At 37.6% G+C, this 24,246-nt stretch overlaps 1 protein-coding gene across 3 annotated transcripts in view; it reads right to left on the reverse strand.

The window, feature by feature from the left end:
• TPK1 (thiamin pyrophosphokinase 1) overlaps positions 1–24,246 on the reverse strand; it is a 386,905-nt gene that overhangs the window by 298,887 nt on the left and 63,772 nt on the right. For all 3 annotated transcript variants that reach the window (XM_024250411.3, XM_054559955.2, XM_063726193.1), the window contains one exon: positions 17,712–17,783. In XM_024250411.3, coding sequence (XP_024106179.1) covers positions 17,712–17,783 — 72 coding nt within the window. The remainder of the gene's footprint in view (positions 1–17,711; positions 17,784–24,246) is intronic.

A 24,246-nucleotide genomic window follows, 5' to 3' on the forward strand; every position in this document is an offset into this window, starting at 1 on the left:
TTCCACTTTAGGCCAGGTGCGGTGGCTCACGCCTGTAATCCCAGCACTTTGGGAGGCTGAGGCAGGCGGACGACGAGGTCAGAAGATCGAGACCATCCTGGCTCACACAGTGAAACTCTGTCTCTACTAAAAATACAAAAAAATTAGCCAGGCGTGGTGGCAGGTGCCTGTAGTCCCAGCTACCTCAGGAGGCTGAGGCAGGAGAATGGCGTGAACCCGGGAGGCGGAGCTTGCAGTGAGCTGAGATTGCGCCACTGCACTCCAGCCTGGGCGACAGAGCGAGACTCCATCTCAAAAAAAAAAAAAAAAATCCACTTTAATCTATTTAATCTATACTTTGTTCTATATCTGTTTCAGATGTCCAAAATATATTCCCTAAGTTCTCATTTTTTCAAAAAAATATGTAATACAAGAGGTATTTCCACTGTTTTCCGAAGTCAGCAAAATTTCTTCTACAAAGAGGGGCCAATATCAGATTCCAGTTATAACATAATTCTAAGAGAAAGTTCAATGCCTAACGGTAATTGATTGGAGCTACAAAGTACTAAGATAAGACTGAGACTGCCTACAAGAAAACTTGGCACCAGGCTTATAAATGAAAAGGACCTTTGAGATCATACTTATATAGAGAAAAGAGAGTTGAACATTTCTCAACTTGGCAAGAAGCCTTCTAAATAATACACTTGAATCTTTAAAGAACATTATGATGCAGTTGATTGTAAGCCCTTTAAGAACAGGACCTATGTCTTTCTCATTGTGCTATCTCCAGACTTTTTACACTGCTTGACACAGAAGGTGCTCAAAAAGTATTGAGTAAAAACAATAAAATAATGGAAACATTTTTGTCTCTCAGGAAACATACTTTTAAAATGTTATACTGTAAAGCTTGGACTTAAAAAATGACTTCTCTTATAAACATCAAGTGAAACTTCATACACAGTATCACGGAATTAGGAAGTACAGCAGATTTATAAACTCACTTAAAATATTAAGCTCTTGAAACTTTAGCATAAATTCCTTGAATGTCCTGTGATACTGTGATTACTAAAACAAAACAAAAATTATAAGGTTATAAAATTTCATAAGAAGGATTCCACATACATATAATGTGATTATGAAAAATGATGGTTCAATGCTAGCTAGTTGAGATTCATTCACTTACTCTAAAAGAAGAGGTTGTGAATATTTCCATTCAGACTTTTTTTTTACTACTTTCAAATGTTTGTTTTATATTTGTTATGACATAACATTTAATATGAGAGATTTAGAATGCTTGGAATATTCCTTTTGAAACTAATGATCTGTTAAACAGAAAAACACTCAGTCTGAAATTTAAAGCTATTGCTAGGAGGAATGTTCATTGAGACCCCTAACAGAACGTGCAAATGAGGACTCAGTGTCCTATAAATTAGTAGTATTTCCATGAAACACACTTAGGCTTCCCAGTTTCTAGAAAAGCCTCTTATCCCCTTGAAAAAAGGAGGAAAGTATAAATACAAGAAACAGCCACTAAGAGCTGAAGCTCTAAAGCAGAGAGGTCTGGCTTCAGTCACTCTCTAGCTCTGTTATCTCTGTACTCAATGTTTCTCATTTAACAAATAAGAATAATTGTAATAATTATCCCATAAGACTGTTGAGGTGATTACATTCAAACTTGCACATACAGTGCTTTAGCAGAGTGACAAGCACTCAATACATAGTTACTACTATGGTTATTATTAATAAACATGTCATTGATTAATCATAACCTATAGATACACATTTTCCATCACCCATAGAAATGTCTATGTGTAAATATAGGTACATGCGCATGTATGTTTCAAGAAACAATAATTATCTGACAGAGGAAAAAGTGACAGAGAAGGAGACAAAATATATAAGGCATGAAAAAAGTGAATGAGAAGGAGGAGAGAAGGAAGGAAAGAAGAAAGGAGAAGAAAAGAGAGAAACTACACTAAGAAAAAGATGGGTACAAATGAGAGAAAATTGGAAAATGAAGAATACGGTAACAGACATTTTTAGGTAAGGAGAGAGACTCTCATTAGATAATGTCCTTTTTAGTAAAGCAGTGACAAAGTCTTTTGTCAGGCAGTTCACAAGCTTTAAAGCAAGAAACTTATTTGGAAACTAAGACCAATAACGAAATACTTCATTCTCTCTAATAGATTCCTCAGAGTTCACCCTATTTATAGCTGTTATAGAAAATATACAATATATACAATTGAGGTGCATATGATGACATAGAAGAGAATTTAGTTGTCATTAAATATCAAATCTATATACCCTCGATTGGCGGCATAGCATGACTTCCACTAGCTGACTTGGTAAGCCTGTTCACGAATGAGAGATGGTAAGGAAAGTAAAGGGATAATTCAGGCTGACTATTCAGATGCTAGAAAAGATAGAGAAGTGAGAGGGTAGGGAATTACCATAGGATAAATATTATCACTAAAATCAGGGTCAGAATAAAAGCAGATAGCAACCAATATACTATGAAAATTGGTATAGACTAAATATCTGAATGCACTAATAAAAATTAGGAGCAGTATCAGTAAGTATGAAAGAACAGGAGATAATGACCTACCAGCCAGAGAGAAATGTATGATCCTGAGACACTGAAGGTGGAACAGTTTTCCAGGAAGATATCCAAATTCCAGATAGGAGGTACTGGCTGGTAGCTAAAATGGATTAGGGGATCAGGAAACTATGGACTATGCACCAAAATCACTCCTCTACCTATTTTTGCAAATAAAATGCTTTCAGAACACAGCATCTTTTGTTTCCTGACTTTTTAATGATTGCCATTTTAACTGGTGTGAGATGGTATCTCATGGTGGTTTTGATTTCATTTCTCTAATGACCAGTGATGATGAGCATTTTTTCATATATTTGTTGGCCGCATAAATGTCTTCTTTTGAGAAGGTCTGTTCATATGCATCACCTACATTTTGATCGGGTTGTTTTTTTCTTTTTAAGTTCCTTGTAGATTCTGGATATTAGCCCTTTGTCAGATGGAGAGATTGCAGAAATTTTCTCCCATTCTGTAGGTTGCCTGTTCACTCTGACAGTTTCCTTTGCTGTGCAAAAGCTCTTTGGTTTAATTAGATCCCATTTGTCAATTTTGGCTTTTCTTGCCATTGCTTTTGCTGTTTTAGTCATGAAGTCTTTGCCCAGGCCTATGTCCTGAATGGTATTGCCTAGGTTTTCTTCTAGGGTTTCTATGATTTTAGGTCTAACATTTAAGTCTTTAATCCATCTTGAGTTAATTTTTGTATAATGTGTAAGGAAGGGGTCCAGTTTCGGTTTTCTGCCATATGGTTAGCCAGTTTTCCCAACACCATTTATTAAACAGGGAATCCTTTCCCCATTACTTTTGTCAGGTTTGTCAAAGATCAGATGGTTGTACATGTGTAGCGTTATTTCTGAAGCCTCTGTTCTGTTCTCTTGGTCTATATCTCTGTTTTGGTACCACTACCATGCTGTTTTGGTTACTGTAGACTTGTAGTGTAGTTTGAAATCAGGTAGTGTGATGCCTCCAGCTTTGTTCCTTTTGCTTAGGATTGTCTTGGCTATACAGGCTTTTTTAGTTCCATATAAAATTTAAAGTAGTTTTTTTAAAATTCTGTGAAGAAAGTCAATGGCAGCTTGATGGGGATAAAACTGAATCTATAAATTACTTTGGGCAGTATGGCCATTTTCACAATATTGATTCTTCCTATCCATGAGCATGGAATGTTTTTCCATTTGTTTCTCTTTTATTGAGCAGTGGTTTGTAGTTCTCCTTGAGAAGGTCCTTCAAATTCCTTCTAAGCTGTACTCCTAGGTATTTAATTCTCTTTGTAGCAATTGTGAATGGGAGTTCACTCATGATTTGGCTATTATCAGTGCATAGGGATGCTTGTGATTTTTTGCACGTTGATTTTGTATCCTGAGACTTTGCTGAAGTTACTTATCAACTTAAGGAAATTTTTGGGCTAAGATGGCAAGGTTTTCTAAATATACAATCATTTCATCTGCAAACAGAGACAATTTGACTTCCTCTCTTCCTATATGAATAGCCTTTATTTTTTTCTCTTGCCTGATTGCCCTGGCCAGAACTTCCAATGCTATGTTGAACAGGAGTGGTGAGAGTGGGCGTCCTTGTCTTTTGCCAGTTTTCAAAGGGAATGCTTCCAGCTTTTGCCCATTCAGTATGATATCGGCTGTGGGTCTGTCATAAATAGCTATTATTTTGAGATACGTTCCATCAACACCTAGTTTGTTGAGAGTTTTTAGCATGAAGGGGTGTTGAATTTTATCGAAGGCCTTTTCTGCATCTATTGAGATAATCATATGGCTTTTGTGATTGGTTCTGTTTATGTGATGGATTACATTTATTGATTTTTGTCTGCTGAACCAGCCTTACATCCCAGGGATGAAGCTGACTTGATCGTGGTGGATAAGCTTTTTGATGTGCTGCTGGATTCGGTTTGCCAGTATTTTATTGAGGATTTTCGCACTGATGTTTATCAGGAATACTGGCCTGAAATTTTCTTTTTTTGTTGTGTCTTTGCCAGGTTTTGTTATCAGGAAGATGCTGCCCTCATAAAATGATTTAGGGAGGAGTCCCTCTTTTTCTATTGTTTGGAATAGTTTCAAAAGGAATGGTACCAGCTCCTCTTTGTACCTCTGGTAGAATTCGGCTGTGAATCTGTCTGGTCCTGGACTTACTTTGGTTGGTAGGCTATTAATTACTGCCTCAATTTCAGAACTTGTTATTGCTCTATTCAGGGATTCGACTTCTTCCTGGTTTAGTCTTGGGAGGGTGTATGTGTCCAGGAATTTATCAATTTCTTCTCAATTTTCTAGTTTATTTGCATAGAGGTGTTTACAGTATTCTCTGATGGTAGTTTCTATTTCTGTGGGATCAGTGGTGATATCCCCTTTATCATTTTTTACTGTGTCTGTTTGATTCTTCTCTCTTTTCATCTTTATTACTCTGGCTAGCAATCTATTTTATTAATCTTTTCAAAAAACCAGCTCCTGGATTCACTGATTTTTTGAAGGGTCTTTTTGTGTCTCTATCTCCTTCAGTTCTGCTTTGATCTTAGTTATTTCTTTTCTTCTGCACTAGCTTTTGAATTTGTTTGCTCTTGCTTCTCTAGTTCTTTTAATTGTGATGTTAGGGTGTCGATTTTAGATGTTTCCTGCTTTCTTCTGTGGGCATTTAGTGCTATAAATTTCCCTCTAAACACTGCTTTAGCTGTGTCACAGAGATTCTGGTATGTTGTGTCTTTGTTCTAATTGGTTTCAAATAACTTATTTATTTCTGCCTTAATTTCATTATTTACCCAGTAGTCATTCAGGAGTAGGTTATTCAGTTTCCATGTAGTTGTGCGGTTTTGAGTGAGTTTCTTGATCCTGAGTTCTAATTTGATAGAACTGTGGTCTGAGAGACTGTTTATTATTTCTGTTCTTTTGCATTTGCTGAGGAGTGTTTTACTTCCAATTATATGGTCAATTTTAGAATAAGTATGATGTGGTGCTGAGAAGAATGTATATTCTGTTGATTAGAGATGGAGGGTTCTGTAGATGTCTATTATGTCTGCTTGGTCCAGAGTTGAGTTCAAGTCCTGAATATGCTTGTTAATTTTCTGTCTCATTGATCTGTCTAATGTTGACAGTGGGGTGTTAAAGTCTCCCACTATTATTGTGTGGGAGTGTAAGTCTCTTTGTAGGTCTCCAAGAACAGGCTTTATAAATCTGGGTGCTCCTGTATTGGGTGCATATATATTTAGGATAGTTAGCTCTTCTTGTTATGCTGATCCCTTTACCATTATCTAATGCCCTCCTTTGCCTATTTTAATCTTTGTTGGTTCAAAGTCTGTTTTATCAGAGACTAGGATTGCAATCCCTGCTTTTTATTTTTCTTCCATTTGCTTGGTAAATATTCCTCCATACCTTTATTTTGAGCCTATGTGTGTCTCTGCAAGTGAGATGAGTCTCCTGAATACAGCACACTGATGGGTCTTGACTCTTTATCCAATTTGCCAGTCTGTGTCTTTTAACTGGGGCATTTAGCCCATTTACATTTAAGGTTAATATTGTTATGTGTGAATTTGATCCTGTCATTATGATGCTAGCTGGTTATTTTGCCCATTACTTGATGCAGTTTCTTCACAGTGTCGATGGTCTTTATATTTTGGTATGTTTTTGCAGTGGCTGGTACCGGCTTTTCCTGTCCATATTTAGTGCTTCCTTCAGGAGCTCCTGTAACGCAGGCCTGGTGGGATTTTGTACAGCTGATTTTCCACTATAACAGCAGAGTTGAAGAGTTGTGACAGAGACCACATGGCCTGCAGGGCCTAAAATATCTACTATCTGGCTCTTCACAGAAAAACTTTGCCTCCCTCCTTGTCTATGAGCTAAGGGCATAATCATATAAGCCTTAACACTAACATTCAAGTCACCAAACATACATATGCCTGGCATGCACTACACAAATATTTACACTGTTTGAATTATCTGCTTGAGTTTAATTCCCAGCTTTTCCATTTACTAGAATTGTGAATGAAAACTGGCCATTCAATCTTACAGTGCCTCAGTCTACTCATCTGTAGAATGAGGATGATAATGGTATTGATCTCACAAGGGTGACAAAGGATTAAGTTAGTTAATCATGCAAAGCTCTTAGAGCACTACTTGGCACATGATAAGTACTATCTGTGTGTTGGCTACTGTTAAATATAGTAGGTTCATAATAGTCATTAGTCGAATGCTGAATAAATTAACTAATGAATTAATATATTTTAGAGATAAATTCTAAGACAGTAATTTACTGAAAAACATGGTGGTAGTTAATGGTAAGAAGCTTGTGGATGAAGTAAATTCAAAAAAGAAGATATATCATTTAATTGTGATAGAGGAATATGACCAGAAATGGCACTAAACACAAAGATTAAGTCATTCCATCTCATCTGAGTGAATCCTGGGAAAGAAGGTAGCACAGGGCTTCTTAAAAATCTCACAATATTTGTATGACAATACCTAGAATGATTAAATATTGATTTCAATAGAAATGGGACATCATTTGGGGGATGGGAATAGAATTTACCTCTGGCCTTATATAAAGAAATAAGTATTTTCATCTGTACCAGCAATATATTAAAATGTCTTATATATTTAAATAATCTTTCTGTAGTCCCCCATATATTTTTGTGTGACTGAGATACATCTTTTCTGCCAGCCTCATTTACAGAAACTACAGCTTGTACATAACTGTTTTGTTCAATGGACCTGAACCAAGTATGCAAATTTCTCATCAGATCTTTGGCTCAATGTTCACTTAAATGTGCTCAAAGCATAAGTTCTATGAAACACTAAACACAGAAACAGACACAAATAATGTCAATTTGGTACTTTAATACAACTATAATAGCTGAACTATTATAGAATTCCAATTTTAATGAATAAAGCTACTCAATACTAGAACTGATGCCTCCCAGATCATTCTATCTGAAATTCAGGTATCCTTTTAAAGCCAATAATTTTCCAGGTGAAGTGACCTCCTGCATCTCTGCCTGGATGCATTTAAATGACAAAAATGTACATGGCAGTCTGCCTGTTCATGTACTCGTAACGAGCAAATCCCTAAAAGCTACATTCGTGACAACTACTTAGATAACAAAGAAGCCTTACCTAAAGGTATCACTATTTTACTACCATAGAGATTCTGCCACTAGATATGCCAGAGGGCACACTATTCAGTTCTTTTAAACATGTTCAAAAATAGAATATTTCTTCCCCCCACAGTTCCTCTTCTACCAACACAAACAAGTGTTTCAGCCCATGGTTTCTCCCATGTCACCCCACTCAATTTATTCCAAACATCACCTGTAAACTCTAAACATAGAAAGAATGTAGACCAGACTTTCAAATGTCTGTCTCCCAGTGAATTGGAGGAGAGCATGTTTTTTTTTTTTTTAATTATATTTTAAGTTCTAGGGTACATGTGTACAACGTGCAGGTTTGTTACATATGCATACATGTGCCATGTTGGTGTACTGCACCCATTAACTCATCATTTACATTAGGTATTTCTCCTAATGCTATCCCCTCCCCACTCCCCCCACCCCATGACAGGCCCCGGTGTGTGACATTCCCCACCCTGTGTCCCAGTGTTCTCATTGTTCAATTCCCACCTATGAGTGATAACATGCAGTGTTTGGTTTTCTGTCCTTGGGATAGTTTGCTGAGAATGATGGTTTCCAGCTTCATCCATGTCCCTACAAAGGACATGAACTCAACCTTTTTTATGGCTGCATAGTATTCCATGGTGTATATGTGCCACATTTTCTTAATCCAGTCTATCATTGATGGACATTTGGGTTGGTTCCAAGTCTTTGCTATTGTGAATAGTGCCGCAATAAACATACGTGTGCATGTGTCTTGATAGCAGCATGATTTATAATCCTTTATAACCAGTAATGGGATGGCTGGGTCAAATGGTATTTCTAGTTCTAGATCCTTGAGGAATTGCCACACTGACTTCCACAATGGTTGAACTAGTTTACAGTCCCACCAACAGTGTAAAAGTGTTCCTATTTCTCCACATCCTCTCCAGCACCTATTGTTTCCTTACTTTTTAATGATCACCATTCTAACTGGTGTGAGATGGTACCTCATTGTGGTTTTGATTTGCATTTCTCTGATGGCCAGTGATGATGAGCATTTTTTCATGTGACTGTTGGCTGCATAAATGTCTTCTTTTGAGAAGTGTCTGTTCATATCCTTCGCCCACTTTTTGATGGGGTTTTTTCTTGTAAATTTGTTTAAGTTCTTTGTAGATTCTGGATATTAGCCCTTTGTCAGATGGGTAGATTGCAGAAATTTTCTCCCATTCTGTAGGTTGCCTATTCACTCTGTTGGTAGTTTCCTTTGCTGTGCAGAACCTCTTTAGCTTAATCAGATCCCATTTGTCAATTTTGGCTTTTGCTGCCATTGCTTTTGGTGTTTTAGTCATGAAGTCCTTGCCCATGCCCATGTCCTGAGTGGTGTTGCCTAGGTTTTCTTCTAGGGTTTTTATGGTTTTATGTCTAACATTTAAGTCTTTTTTTTTTTTTTTTTTTTGAGATGGAGTCTTGCTCTGTCGCCCAGGCTGGAGTGCAGTGGCGCAATCTCAGCTCACGACAAGCTCCGCCTCCCAGGTTCACGCCATTCTCCTGCCTCAGCCTCCCGAGTAGCTGGAACTACAGGCACCAGCCACCATGCCCGGCTAATTTTTTGTATTTTTAGTAGAGACAGGGTTTCACCACGTTAGCCAGGATGGTCTCAATCTCCTGACCTCATGATCTGCCCACCTTGGCCTCCCAAAGTGCTGGGATTACAGGTGTGAGCCACCACGCCTGGCCTAACATTTAAGTCTTTAATCCATCTTGAATTAATTTTTGTATAAGGTGTAAGGAAGGGATCCAGTTTCAGCTTTCTACATATGGCTAGCCAGTTTTCCCAGCACCATTTATTAAATAGGGAATCCTTTCCCCATTTCTTGTTTTTGTCAGGTTTGTCAAAGATCAGATGGTTGTAGATGTGTGGTATTATTTCTGAGGGCTCTGTTCTGTTCCGTTGGTCTATATCTCTGTTTTGGTACCAGTACCATGCTGTTTTGGTTACTGTAGCCTTGTAGTACAGTTTGAAGTCAGGTAGCGTGATGGGAGGAGAGCATGTTATATCCCCTCATGATCTTTTCTGTGCCATGGACGTTTCTTTCCATAGACCCCAAAGCAGCTATCACTGTAAAACTGAAAGCTCAAAAGTCTCAGTTGCCCCCAAGAGCTAGGACTATTAAAAAAGTTCAAGTTATTTTTTAATCTATAATCATACACAAATGCTCAGTGTAAACGTTCTTTAATTCACCTATATTCAATTAAATGGCATGATCTTAAAAATAAGATTCTAGAAGGAATCAATCTTGGAACAAATTATTACAAAAGAGAAGCAACATGGAATGACAATTTAAATATACATAGGAGGAACAATAATATCTATCTAACATATAACATTATGTAGAGGTTATAGTAGGGCAGGGCAAAAATATCTGTTTCCATTATTACTATACACTATGCAATGTGGGAAAAAACGAAGGTGAACCCCACCACGTTTCTCTGGCTGCTTTCCCAAGCCTACATTTTCAGATGTCTTTAAAACTAACTGATTAAATGTATATTACAAGTGAAATAGAAAGAAAAAAAAAAAAGAAACACCACCAAGGAGAAAAGACCTTAATTACTGCATAACAAATATATTACAGGGAAAGTAAATATTTGTTAAAAATGAAGATGTCTGTGGTTCAGTAACACGTATTTGAGACCCAACCATTTTGATTGGGAGAATGATACCACACCTTCTAAAGAACTGGGCACCAACAACTATAAGAAAAGAAATGCAAAATGTTGACTTCACCTCTAGTAAACTGTCTGTTTTGAAGTTCTACTTATATTTTCTAGTTTTATGTAATAGCCCACCACCTAGTTAGTATAAAAATAGAATTTGTGTTTTTTTTTTATTTTTAATTTCTTTCACTAAGGGTACAGCATCACAAAGATACTACTTAGACTCTTTAGCAAGGATAATTATTAGCAATGTGCTTAAACTCCTCAAATTATCCACACACCAGGCCCACTTCACTGAAGCAAACAAAAGATAAAACTGTGTGTCTGTTTGTGTTTGGGTATCTGTGTGTGTATGCATATGCAAGTGAATTAAACATGGAGCAAACACTCAAAAAACATACATAAAATGTTCAATGTTAAAAAAGAAAACATAAGTAGCCATACAAACTTGGCAGTCATTTTCTGGATACATTAAAAATTGACATACCTGTTGGACAGAGATCTAAATGGCATAAAGAATGAAGTAAAACAGGCAGTTGAAATGTCTATACTAACTGCCATGAAGCACACAGAGTCACATGGTCTTACAACCACCAATTCAGGGGCATTTTTCTATTTAGTAACAGTATTTCACTTATTACCCTGTTAGAAATTACATTTAAAAATCATTTCATGAAAAATAATGAAAAGTAAAATTAAAAGCATAAAACAAAGATAATGACAGAAATAATAGTTCATGGGTCTGGGCACGGTGGCTCACACCTGTAATCCCAGCACTTTGCGAGGCCAAGGCGGGCACATCACTTGAGGTCAGGAGTTCGAGACTAGCCTGGCCTACATGGCGAAACCCCATCTCTACTAAAAATACAAAAATTAGCTGAGCGTGGTGGCGGGTGCCTGTAATCCCAGCTACTGAGGCGGCTGAGGCAGGAGAATCACTTGAACCCAGGAGGTGGAGGTTGCAGTGAGCCGAGATCGTGCCATTGCACTCCAGCCTGGGCAACAAGAGCGAAACTCCATCTCAAAAAAGAAAAAAAGAAAAAAAAAATATATATATATATATAGTTAATGGGGACTGACATTTTTAAAACCAAACTGTGAGGTTTTAACTTTTAAAAATGGACACATGGTTCTATAATTAAAGATGAAAAATCTAAGGAAAAAATAAAGAATTTACATTTATGAAAATAAGGTTAATGGCTGGGCACAGTGGCTCATTCCTATCATCCCAGCACTCTGGGAAGCCGAGGTAGGAGGATCACTTGAGGCCACGAGTTCGAGACCAGCCTGGACAACATAGGGAGACCCCACCTCTACAAAAAATAAAAAATTAGCTGGGTATGTGGTGCATGCCTGTAGTCCTAGCTACTCAGGAGGCTGAGGTGGGAGGACTGCTGGAGCTCATGAGGTCATGACGGCAGTAAGCTGTGATCATGCCACTGTACTCCAGCCTAGGTCACAGAGTGAGACCGTGTCTCAAAAATAAATAAATAAATAAGTTAATCTACAGTTCTCATAAACAAGTTATTTAACAAAAGGACCCAATATATGACTAATCTCTTTAGACAATAATGTCAGAAGACAATGGTACTGCTAACTTATACATCCTTCTATAATTAAAAGATGTACCCTACCATAATATCTTAATAGACAAAGAAGATATATTCGAATGATACATTTACTGGCATCTTAATTGTCAAAGGCATGAAACGAAAAAGGCAAAAAAAAAGAAATACATTTTTGCACATGCACTATAATGAAAGAAGGAGAGAGTAATGAAAATATCAGTTCTGATTGGGTGTACCAGGAAATATCAAATAAGTACAGAGGAGTCATAGAGCAGAGAAAAAAAATGTGAGTGACAAAGCTCAAGTTTAGCAGAATTAGAAAAGGGACCCAACTGAGACTGAAGACCAAAGAGGAATCTGGGGAAAAAGAGAGAAAGAGAGTGCATGAGGAAGTGCAAGCATGTGCCTGCAGCCTGCTAACTGGTCCACATCAGCGCAAGAGGATTTCCAGGACCTGTCTTTGGCTACATCAAAGACAGGCAGTGACCTTCCCCAATTGTCAGGATGACCCACAATGGCTACCAGGCCAGTCTCACAAGAACTAAGAAAACAGCATCAGCTAAGCACTTTGCATCCATTTTCAAGAAGTTATCTCTACCTGGGGAAGCTAAGGAAGCTTTCAGAAGAGGTGGCATTTGAGTTGGACCTTACAGAATGGGTGAAAGTCTGCAATATAAATAAGTAAAAGTCTATTTTCCACAGGAAAAAAGTAAATGGCAGCTCTATTTAGATTAATCATTAAATACACAGGAAGAGGTAGCCATGGAGATGAGGCCAAAGGAAAAAACTATGTTGGATATACATTCTTGGGGGGGACTGGCCCTTCCAGGGTCAGCTTAAAGAAATCACCTTAAGGTGATTTCAAAATTTCAAAGTTATCATCAAAAAACATGTTTCCCTTAAAATTCCTCTAACAGGAAAAAATGCATACAATAGATAAAACAGGATTAAAATAGCAACTGATACCAAGCATATTAAAGCATAACTATCTATTCAACCAATCTACATGTAAAAGTGACAGGTATCTGATTTCTCTATTTTAATGAGAAAAAAACACATAAGACACCAAAATTGAGATAAATAGGTCCCACTAAATAGAGAAATAAGAATGAAAAAGGAAAGATAAAGGAAAACTTCAATATAAAGTTTATACAATATAAAACTTTACATAATATAAAGTTGGTTGTGTTTAACTTAAAATAATCAAGTGAAAACCCCAAGGCTTACACAAAAGCCTGGGGTACATAATTTAAGAAGGAAAGAGTTTGTTACAAAAAAACTACAATTGAAGTAAGGTGCTTTATAGCAGATTTCTACCTCATTTAAAACAAGTCTAATGCCAATACTAATCGCTAGCACAAGTTTAGCATAATTACTACGGCAGGTCTATTTAGTCTATTAAAAACCATTTAGGTAGAGTGTTTTCGTTTTAAAGAAAAGCTAATAGAAATGAACGAAGTAGAGTCAATTAACCAACTATTACAAAAATATCAATTCTTAAGAAGCAGGGGCATGACTAGTTCATTCTAAGCACTTGTGGCTTGGACAGACAGAGCTTCGGACATGCCGTCACAGGAACAGGCTGCACTTAACAGACTCCAACTCTCAATTCTAGCCACTATCATGTCCCTAGCAACCAGCCCAATGCCTCACACAGAATGGCCTCAACTAGTGTCAGTCAATAACAGATGGAACATAACTAATGCTATAAAACCAAAGACCTTGCTTATACTTTAATTCACAAATGCTACTTTTTAATCTGTAAGACCTGCCTGACATGTCAAATATTTTATGATTTCAGCGTCAATGAAAATAAGTACGCTGCCCATACCCTGGGGTGATCTTAAGGATGACAGTAAAAGAATCTGATGATCTAGCCATAATCTAATTAACATGATCACCACTGTCCTGTAAATCCTGTGGAAAAAGTGGAGAAAGGCTGTGAATACATGCTAACAATGAGGATATGTGTTAAGCTGAACTCCTAGAAACCTCATACACAGTCATTCCAGTATGTCTGTTTCTCATGATGTTTTGTAGCACAGAGATCTCCACTACTAACTTTGAGAACACTGTTAGCACTGTGACCCCAGTCGAGAATAACTAACCTACAAGAAATAGGCCGAGCCCTTCTAACACACATATCCCTACTTTTGCACTTATCACATATTTCAGGAAGAGAAAGACACTTTCTGAAATAAAGCCTGACTCAAAATATTTTTTAAAAACATGTTAGTAGCTGGGCACAGCGGCTCAAGCCTGTAATCCCAGCACTTTGGGAGGCCGAGGCAGGCAGATCACGAGGTCAGGAGTTCAAGACCAGCCTGACCAACATGGTGAAACCCCATCTCTACTAAAAAATACAAAAATTAGCCGGGCATGGTGGTGCGTGCCTGTAATCTCAGCTACTCAGGAGGCTGAGGCAGGAGAATCGCTTGAACCCGGGAGGAAGAGCTTGCGGTGAGCCGAGATCGTGCCACTATACTCCAGCCTGGGCGACAGAGGGAGACTCCATCTCAAAAAAAAAAAAAAAAAAAGTTAGTAAATCTAAGACCAATAGCAAGTCACAAATAGCAATAACCTCTGATATTACAGAAAAGTTAGATATTAACTCTACTCCTATCTACCCATCTTTCTATTTACCCATCTACCTACCTAAGTGCTTACTTTATCATCAAACCAAACGCAGAAAATGCTGGAACAGGTAGAGAGATATGCTCCAAGACTTCTAACCAAGAAAATCACTAAACTTCATGATGTATAAAAGAGAAAATACATTAAAACCTCCATAATTTTAATTTCTCTTGAACTCCCTCCTTAAGCATTTAAGCTAAATCTCATAACTTATATTGTTAGAGTAGGTAGTTAGGCAGACATGAGCACAACAGGAGAAGTCCCCTCCCCAGGAATGTCAGGGGACCATAGGTGATGGTCAGGCAGTTGTTAAAGTGTTTCTCTAAAATAATTTGTGGCAGCCGGCACCAGGGAAAGGCAACCTCCCAATAGATAGAAAACACCTGGAGCTGGTGATCAGCTGCTTCCTTATAAGGTCTCTGTAGCTGGGCGAGTAGGCTCAGAATGCACACTGCAAGAGGCAAAATGATGGAGTTTAACTGGTATATGATCTTCCTCTAGGAATACTTGACTGGTAAGGGAAAAATGGCTCAAATGAGCATGCACACAACTTTAGTAAACACACTGAGCATGTGGCCCCTCCCAAGTGCTGGCTGGCCACTGGGCCACTGGGCTACTGTACATGCAGACAGCCCACCCTAAAGGAAGAATCAGGTGAGAAGAAACACCAACCCCGAACTATGGCCATGTATAAAACCCCAAATCAAGGTCCAAACAGGGCACTCGGATCTCTCAAGTCACCCGCTTGGCCCTCTTCCAGGTGTACTTTGCTTCCTTTCGCTCCTGCTCTAAAACTTTTTAATAAACTCTCACTCCGACTCTAAAACTTGCCTCAATCTCTCCCTTTACCTTAAACCTACTTCTGCCCTCAGCTGAATTATTTCCCTCAGAAGGCAAGAATGGGGTTGCTGCAGACCTGTACAGATTCGCTGCTGGTAAAAATACCACCTAACCGTTGCAGGAAGAAACTTTAAGATAAACTTTCAACATAGTCTTTCCCCTGAAATGATTCTCAGGAATCACCTACTTAACAGAAGTCCTTGGCATAAAGTGAAATTGCCCGTTTTATGCAGGAGTCTTATATACTATGCAACACTCTTCAGATTTCTCTGCATTTTGAAGCTTTCAACCATTTTAACAGCCCAGTCTTCATCCCTTGATTTCAGCTCTTCACAAATCTTTGTATCATAGAAGAGAAGTTACAGAAAATGTTGAGCACATGGGTTAAAAGGTAATGGGGACAGCACTCCCAAGCCACTTCATACTTGCTAATACCCCAACCCATAATACTGTCTCCTCTCCCAAACTCTCAATGCTGCCCTATCCATTTTCCTAAGCCTTTCCTACGTTAAGATTAACAACTCAAGCTCAATACTTCCCTATTTTGTTTCCTTTACTTGGAAAAAAAGAAACACAAAAGGGGACACTACAAACATAAAAAGCACAGCTTCTGTTAAGAGAATCACCAAAAGCCTACTCTTTAGTATTTATCAATAGGCCTGCTTCTTACAATGGTTAAAGGCTCCAGAACACCAAGGATTATCCTAGTATATATGTGAAAGAACTTAACATCTCAATAACCTAAAAAAGACAAGTTATTTTGGAAATGAGAATTAACTAGCCATTTCAGTATACCTGATACTTCAGATACCTTTAGTTTTTTTTCATGTACAGACTGATCCTTACAGAAAAACTAATGAAATGAGGAACTTCGATCGGCTCAAAAATCCACATCATTCACACTATTTGCAAAATTAAGACCCTCAACTCCCCCAAATTTAACAGACTTCTTTAGATGTAGCTTTGAATATTCAAGGTCTTCAACAGTTTGGATCAATGGTTATTCTCTCTATTTCTAATGTTTGCAATAAAACAGTCACTCACACTCTCCCCAAACAATGTAAAATGTGATACAATAAATTCAATTAGAAAGGATATACCTAACCATTTTAGTATTTTCTAGCAATATAAGCCATACTAAATTCATTCTTTCATTTTTTATTGTCATTAATAGCAATTATGTGACAGATACTGCACTAGGCACTAGAGACACAGTGACAAAAGACATTACAGCCATTCAAATAACTACCTAATTAGTGGGGTGCTAAGAAAGAAAAGTTAATGGTTAAATAATTTTTATGCTTTGAGAGAAATGTTAGTACAATTATAATGTGAAATTTTAAGTCCACTAACTTAAACATAGTTCAATTTAGAATACCAAGAGTTTTCACTATAATTATATTAGACAAAAAAAGTTCTTTACACAAAAATCACTTGTGATGATTTATTCCCTCTAGTATCACAACTATCTCAACTACAGATGTGAGCTTATTCACATATGAGGTTTGCATTCTAAGAAACATAAACATAATGTTGAGAATACTAAAGAGTTCTACGATGATAAGAGGGAATCAGGAGTAGCAAAAATATGCATCAATGCATCAAGAATCAAGTTCTTCTGCCTATCTACCTTGGCCTAAAACTTCCACTGACAACTCAACAAAAATGCTCCTTGGGGAAAAAAAAAAAAAAAAACTCATGGTTTCATGGGAGAACAGAGATTCAAAACAGCAAATGATATTGAACATTATTTTCCAACCTAGAGATAATCCTATAAAAGTTAAAGAATAATATAAAAAGTTAATGAAGACTGTTTCTTACACAAAACCTTCCAATAGTATCAATTCTGTGACACTATCCCACTTTTAACTATATTTTTCAGCACCCCAAGAGGTTCTTACATACTAGCATCATCTTCTTTTTTGATTTTGCAAATCTGATCACCCTGAAGATATCTTCTTGGATGCTGCAACAAATGAGACATGTGGATGCTTTTCTGCTATCACTGGTGCCAAAAATAATTTACACTCGAACAAATACTTGTTGAGGATTCAGGCTTGATATCCACACTGTAGTTCTGAAATACGGTATGGTATTCCATCCTTTGGAGTCCATGCTTTGGAAATCACATTTAAACAGTTTAACAGAGAAGCGATAATAAATTATTCTAATCATTAATAACTGAATCACCTTATTATGAATTCCACTTTTTAGTCAGGTTTCAGGGTACTTAATAGTCATGTTGGTCAGTCCCAAAAAAGTAAGAAAGCAAAGAAACAGAAATGCTAATTAAGATTACCTTTGTTCCAAAGATGACGAAAATAGTTGTCCAAAGGCTGATTAAGAATTACAAGGCAGTACTTCAAATTCCCTAGAGAAAAAAAGCAAAATAAAATACATAAGTGAACTGAGTCTTTTGTTCCCCTTATATGAGTCTAAAATCATACCCTACTAGTCCAGATTTTCAGTATACACAGAACTAAAGTTCAATCACAGTGAATTTCCCATACCTTAATTTCAAAAGGCATCATACATTAACAGGTCCTATTTTACTTAGTGTAGCTGTCACATTACCATATTGTTGAGCAATGTATCATAGAAACAACTGGGTAAACTTTTTGTAGGGGGTGAGGAGCACAAATGTTCTTGATATGAATTCTCATCCTTCCAATATATCCACTCCTTTGACACAACTATCCTTCTACCTGGCTAGTTTCATATCATCCTGACCTTATTTATCAAATGGTATGGGTCTAGTGGGTGTGTATTTTCACATTCATTCATATTCTTTTTCTCTCTTTCTTTCCTTCCACCCTTACCCTATCCTGAACTTTCCAAAGCAAAACCCTGTGTGCTTTCACAAACCCTACTAGGTCTTCTCATGGTTCTCTTATTCCAGGTTTTTAATGACACTCCAAAGACAAAGATGAAGAAAAGTTTACTTTTAAGACAATCATTCCACACCTTTTATAATGTACTTAAAATGGTACAAAGCAAAGTATAATCAGGTATTGAAAATCTGTCATTCAGTTCAGTCCAAGCACCCTCCATTTCATTTGTGAAAAATTAAATGTTTAAGAAAAATTGTTTTTAAGCAATCTCACTGTTAGAAATGGCACAGAGTAAGTAAATAAAAAGGGTATGCCATCATCCATAGCAAATATTATTAAGTGCCAATTGTATACCAGGCACTGGGAGTACAAAGAGGGATAAGATTACAAGCTGTGAGATGAGACACTTACAATAAAGATGATTTATTCAAAATACAACACAACAGAAGCACAGAAGGAGTGCCAGATCAATAGATACATGAGTATAGTGGCAGTTCAAAGGCTAGGAAGCCAATAAAGTCTGGTGTCATCCCAGAAATTGTTGTGAAATGTAGATTTTTGAACTTGATCTTACAAAGAGAAAGAAGGTGCAAAGAATAAAGGAAGGGGCTTTCTAGACAACAAAAACAGTCCACAAGAAGCTGCTCTCCTTATCCATTAGGGTTACTCCAATGAACAGTTTCAGAAGAAATGCCCTAATGATGTGATCGCAGTACATTAATACTAACATCAGTAATTTTAAACATAACGTTTAAGATAACAGAGGAATTTAAGTTGAGGCCTCAATTTAAATTCCTCTACAAAAAGAGTGATGTGGTAATGAGTAGTAAACACAATTTATATAATTTGTAATCCATATAGAGATCATAGCTGAAGGTAAAAGAGTAGGCAAGCCACTGAGATACTGCACAAAGCAGGGGAGGGCAAAGAGAGAAAAGAATAAAGATGAAAGCAAAGACACTGCGTTTTCCTCACCGTAACAGAGCGGAAGGAGGTCAACAGAGAAAATACAGAAGGAAAACCCATAAAGGCAGAAGGATAAGAAAGTATTTCCAAGAACATGCAGTCGATAACACAGCATGCTACAGAAATGTCAAGGAGATTGAACAAGAGGCCGAGGGGAGGGGGATCTCAAAGAAAATCCGAAAATTCATAGAGGGAGACTCAAGATAGTGAAGCGACCAAGGAATTAGTGAACAGTCAGGAGTTGATTAAGAAGGAAGAATAGTCACCTTTTCTTAAAATATAAAAAGTTAACTGTGAGAAATGGAAAAAATAATGCAACAAAGTCAAGATAAAATATTTTAAATATAGAAACAATCTTATATCCTAAATAGGGGAGGGAAGTAAGAGGAAGAAGGGAAATTGTTCATTTGTTCTTTCAACAGGTATTTTCAGAGCACACCTTGTTCAGGCACTGCTCTGAACAGCAGTCAAGAGAAATGGCGTGTCCCCCACCACCACCCCCATCTGTAAAGCGTATCTCCTGCTGAAAAAAGAGGGACTGAGATTGAGGCACATGAAGGCGCATCATGTACCTCAAAACTGAGGTTGTCTCTTTTTTTTTTTTTTTTTTTTTTTTTTCAAAGAGAGAGGGTCTCACTCTGCCACCCAGGCCAGAGCACAGTGGTACAATCATAGCTCACTGCAGTCTCAACTCTTCGGCACAGGTGATCCTCCTGCCTCAGCCTCCTGAGTAGCTAAGACTACAGGTGCACACCACCATGCCCAGCTAATATTTTTATTTTTTGTAAGAAGCAGTTTCCAACTCCTAGCATCAAGCGATCCTCTACCACTCAAAGTGCTGGGATTGCAGGCCTGAGCCACTGCAACTGTCCCTATTTATTTATTAATTTTTAGAGATGGAGTCTTGCTCTGTTGCCCAGGCTGGAGTACAGCGGCACTATCTTGGCTCACTGCAACCTCCGCCTCCCAGGTTCAAGTGATTCTCCTGCCTCAGCCTCCCAAGTAGCTGGGATTACAGGCGCCCACCACCACACCTGGCTAATTTTTGTATTCTTAGAGGCAGGGTTTCACCATGTTGGCCAGGCTGGTCTCGAACTCCTGACCTCAGGTGATCCACCCACCTCGGCCTCCCATAGTGCTGGGATTACAGGCATGAGCCTGCTGGGATTACAGGTGACCGGCCTGCACCTACACCTACACCTATTTAAAACAAGATAAAATAAAGTAAGAGGGGAGAATTAGAGTGGAATATGGAACATTTTTAAAACAACTGTGTAAAAATCAGATTACAGGACATGACAATCCACATTTTAAAAAGAAATATAATTGGAATTAACTAAAAGGTAATATGAAATAATATTTGTCTATAATTTTAGCACTTTTCCCACTGATTATGAGGAGGAGACATAAGAGTAGGCGTAAACAGGATGGTGATGATAGCTGGTTTTGAGAACTGGCAAAATCACTTGCCAAGAGGTCAACGGAATCCAGGATGTTTATTTGGGCAGATTTAGAATGACGATTATGGTGAAGACCAGTAATAGCCTCTTCTTTAGTAAGAGGATCCTGAGGGGATTTTTGTTCATTTTACTGGGCCAGGTAAGAAAAAAATAACCTTGTGGCAAAATGTGGTCATAAGGCTAAGTTCTGGCCAAAGAGATGTATATAGCTTTCTTTGTTATATCTAGAAAGTCTCCTTAAAATAAAGTGGGATTTATCTTCTACTCCTTTCCTTCCTCCTTCCTGCCATCTGGAAGTAAAAATTGATAGATTCATTGAATGAAATTCTAGCAGCCACCTTGGATCATAACAACAAGAGCATCAGAGTAAAGAAGCCTGGGTTGCTGATGACTTCATGAATCTTCCTCCATTCCAGCACTTCACTACCTGCCTCAAAGCTTATTTTACATGAGTGAAAAATAAACTTTTAAGTCGTTTCCTAATCTTGGCCTTAATTCTGGAAAGCACTCCTAGAAGCAATAGGTCCTACCATGAGTTCAGGAGCCAGGACTGGAAATACAGCCCCTGCCACTACTTTATGAGAATTTATTAAAAGGTTGTGAGACTGCAAATCAGTTTCTTCCTCTCCTTTCCTTTCCTTCCCAGTGGTTCTCAGATCACCCAGAGGAATTTATAAGACATGAAAATTTCTGGACCCTATCCTACACCTTTCAAATTACATCCCTTGGCATGAGGCATGGCAATCTACATTTTACAAGCAAGTTATTCTACCACAGGTTGTCCATGGACTAAGCTTTAAGAAATCCTGCTTTGTTATCACCATACCAGTTCCCCAAACCCAGATGGTGCTTGTTTCATAGGCTAAAATCTACTGTCTCAGTGGGGGCAGTGAAGCTTAATCGGGCAAGGTAATGCATTTATTATTTCAAGTAATATATGTCAAGCCCTAACTAGGTGTTGGGGATGCAAAAACGAAAAAAAAAAAACACCATACTTCTATGCTGTACAAGTCGCTGTTATTTTGGGTTTCTATAGTCTAGAGAAAAAAAAAACCTAATTGTAATGAATGCAGTGATCACGGTCCAGATTGTGTTAAGGTAAAGATGACCTAGACAAGAATTTGAGATGACTCTAAAGAAGAGTAGACGAGCATCAAAATGCAGGACATTAGCTCATTCATTCATTCTACCTGGACGGAGCATCAATTTAAGAGATTCAGAGTCTGGTTCATGGTAAATGCTCAATAAGATTTCAATAGCAAGGAGCTAATAATTTGGATAACCCAATGGTCCTTTTCTCTGTAGCAAAGTCTACACTGCCAAAAGAGGCATTCAACAATATTGAATGTAAGTTTACATGAATGATTGAAACCGCTGTTACTAATTATTTGATATATGAACTTGGTATTTTTGTGCCTCACAGAGCCATCTGATAAGAGAGGAAAGAACTATTATCCACATTACTGCTCCTCTAGACCAATACTTTCATTAAGGTAATATCCGTGAAGGCATTTCATTTTTGAAAAGAATGAAGCAGTATAAAATGTATAGTACAGTTAGGCTTTACTAATGTTATTAATAAAAAAGAATTAACCACTTCAGCTATTTCTACACATAATATTTATAGTAGGCTGTTTCTCTATATAAAGTTATTTAGGTAATGGAATCTGATATTCTCTTCTAATCTAGTTTAGTTTTCTAATAAGATCTGACGGTCTTCCTTTTCTAATCTTGTCTCCCCTGGAAGTCAGTATGGCATTTATTTTATGCTCAAAGTCTTCCTGATTACTAATCCATAGCGGGTTGCAGAAAAAGTAGCATACAGAACCACCATGGTTCCTAAATAGTGTATGGGTGTTTCTCAGCCAAACATTCCACCACAATATAGCTCCATATCACTCTCAGATACTGAATTATGGGACAATGCCTCTGGTTCTAAATGCCCCAAAATTCAGAAAACTCTGGGAACCAAGGAAGTAAGAAAAATCAATAGTCTTATTTCAAGTAGTTCTCCAGCTGTCACACTGATTCTGTTCCTGGGAGATGCAAAAAGATTTAAGGAAAAAACTAGAAAGAACTTCTTCATTATGTTATAAAAATTATAAAATTTTTAAATCAGGTGTCCTAAGGCAATCTCAAAGACAAATGTAGGCACAGACAGCAGGATTTCAAATATGATGGTGAAAGAACCTTTTCATTATTTATAAAAATGTACGATGCACTCCATTTAAAAGAACAAAGACAGACAGACTAGTCTTAATCCTTCAAATGTTAAGTGAAAAGTCCCTGAACTGCTTTCTTGAATGCGCTTCAATGACAGAAGATGAAAAATCCCTAATCATGGATGTATTGAAACCAAAATGCTCCAAATTGCATGAAAATCCTGAGTTAAGTACAAAAGGCCAAGTTTATAACATGAAAATAAAAATAAGGTCAAATCATCAGCCTTGGGCTAAAAAGGGAAGAGGCCCTTTGAAGGTAAAAAACTAAACATAACAAGTTCAGATTTTAAGAAAGGGGGAGGGGCATCCCATCTGTCTTTACTGTATGTAGTTCTCCCTCTTCTGTAACAACAACGACAAAATCCTGCCTCTTTAGAGAAATGGCTGATTCTATTACTAAGGAACTATTCAAGATGAGCTTGGAGCACCAGATAGTTCCAGAAAGAAGGAAAGAACATGATCCCCCAAACAAACAAACAAAAATACCCACAGAGATGAGAGTAGGTCAACGGGGCACAACAGCCAACCGAAAGTGGTCCCAATGGCCAAAACTTAACAATTTGAGCAAAAACTAAAGTAGCACTGGATTACAACCCAGAATATGAAATAAATATTCATGAGCCCATATGGATTAATTAATACACAGGTGACAAGAGACAAATCTCCCAGGCAGAAGAATTCCAAATAAATTATACAATCCTCCATCCTAAAGGAGAAAGAACATAGCTATAGGCTATACACAGAAGAGAGTGGGCTGCACATCGTAACCTCCTTCCAAAGAGGATTATGAAAAGGGGGAGAAACCTTTACAGTAGAGAAATATAATAAACACTACACTTCAGGATGGTGATCAAGGTCAACATAAATAGTCATAAATCACGTTTATAATATGTACCTTTAATATGATGTGATTAAAATGGCACTCTGTCTCCGGGGTCTTTCTCCCCCAAGTCTATAACCCTGGTCTAATCAGGAGAAAAATATAAGATAGATTCCAATAGAGGCGCATCCCACAATACACCTTACCAATATTACTCAAGACTGCCAGGGTCACCAGAAACAAAGAAAGTCTGAAAAACTGCCACTGTCAGAGGAGCCAAGGGGACCTGACAACTAAACATAATGTGGTATCCTGGAGGGGATGCCTGGATAGTAAAAGGACTCTGGGCAAAAACTAAGGAAATCTGAATAAACTATGGAATAATAAACTGATAATAATGTATCAATATTGGCTTATTAATTATAACAAATGTATCATACTAATGTCCAATGTTAAGATAGGGGAAGCTGCTCATGGGGCTTATATAACAACTCTCTGTACTATCTTCTCAACTTTTTCTGTAAATCTAAAGTTA

The sequence above is a fragment of the Pongo abelii genome, chromosome 6, assembly GCF_028885655.2.
Source record: "Pongo abelii isolate AG06213 chromosome 6, NHGRI_mPonAbe1-v2.0_pri, whole genome shotgun sequence".
NCBI lineage: Eukaryota > Metazoa > Chordata > Mammalia > Primates > Hominidae > Pongo > Pongo abelii.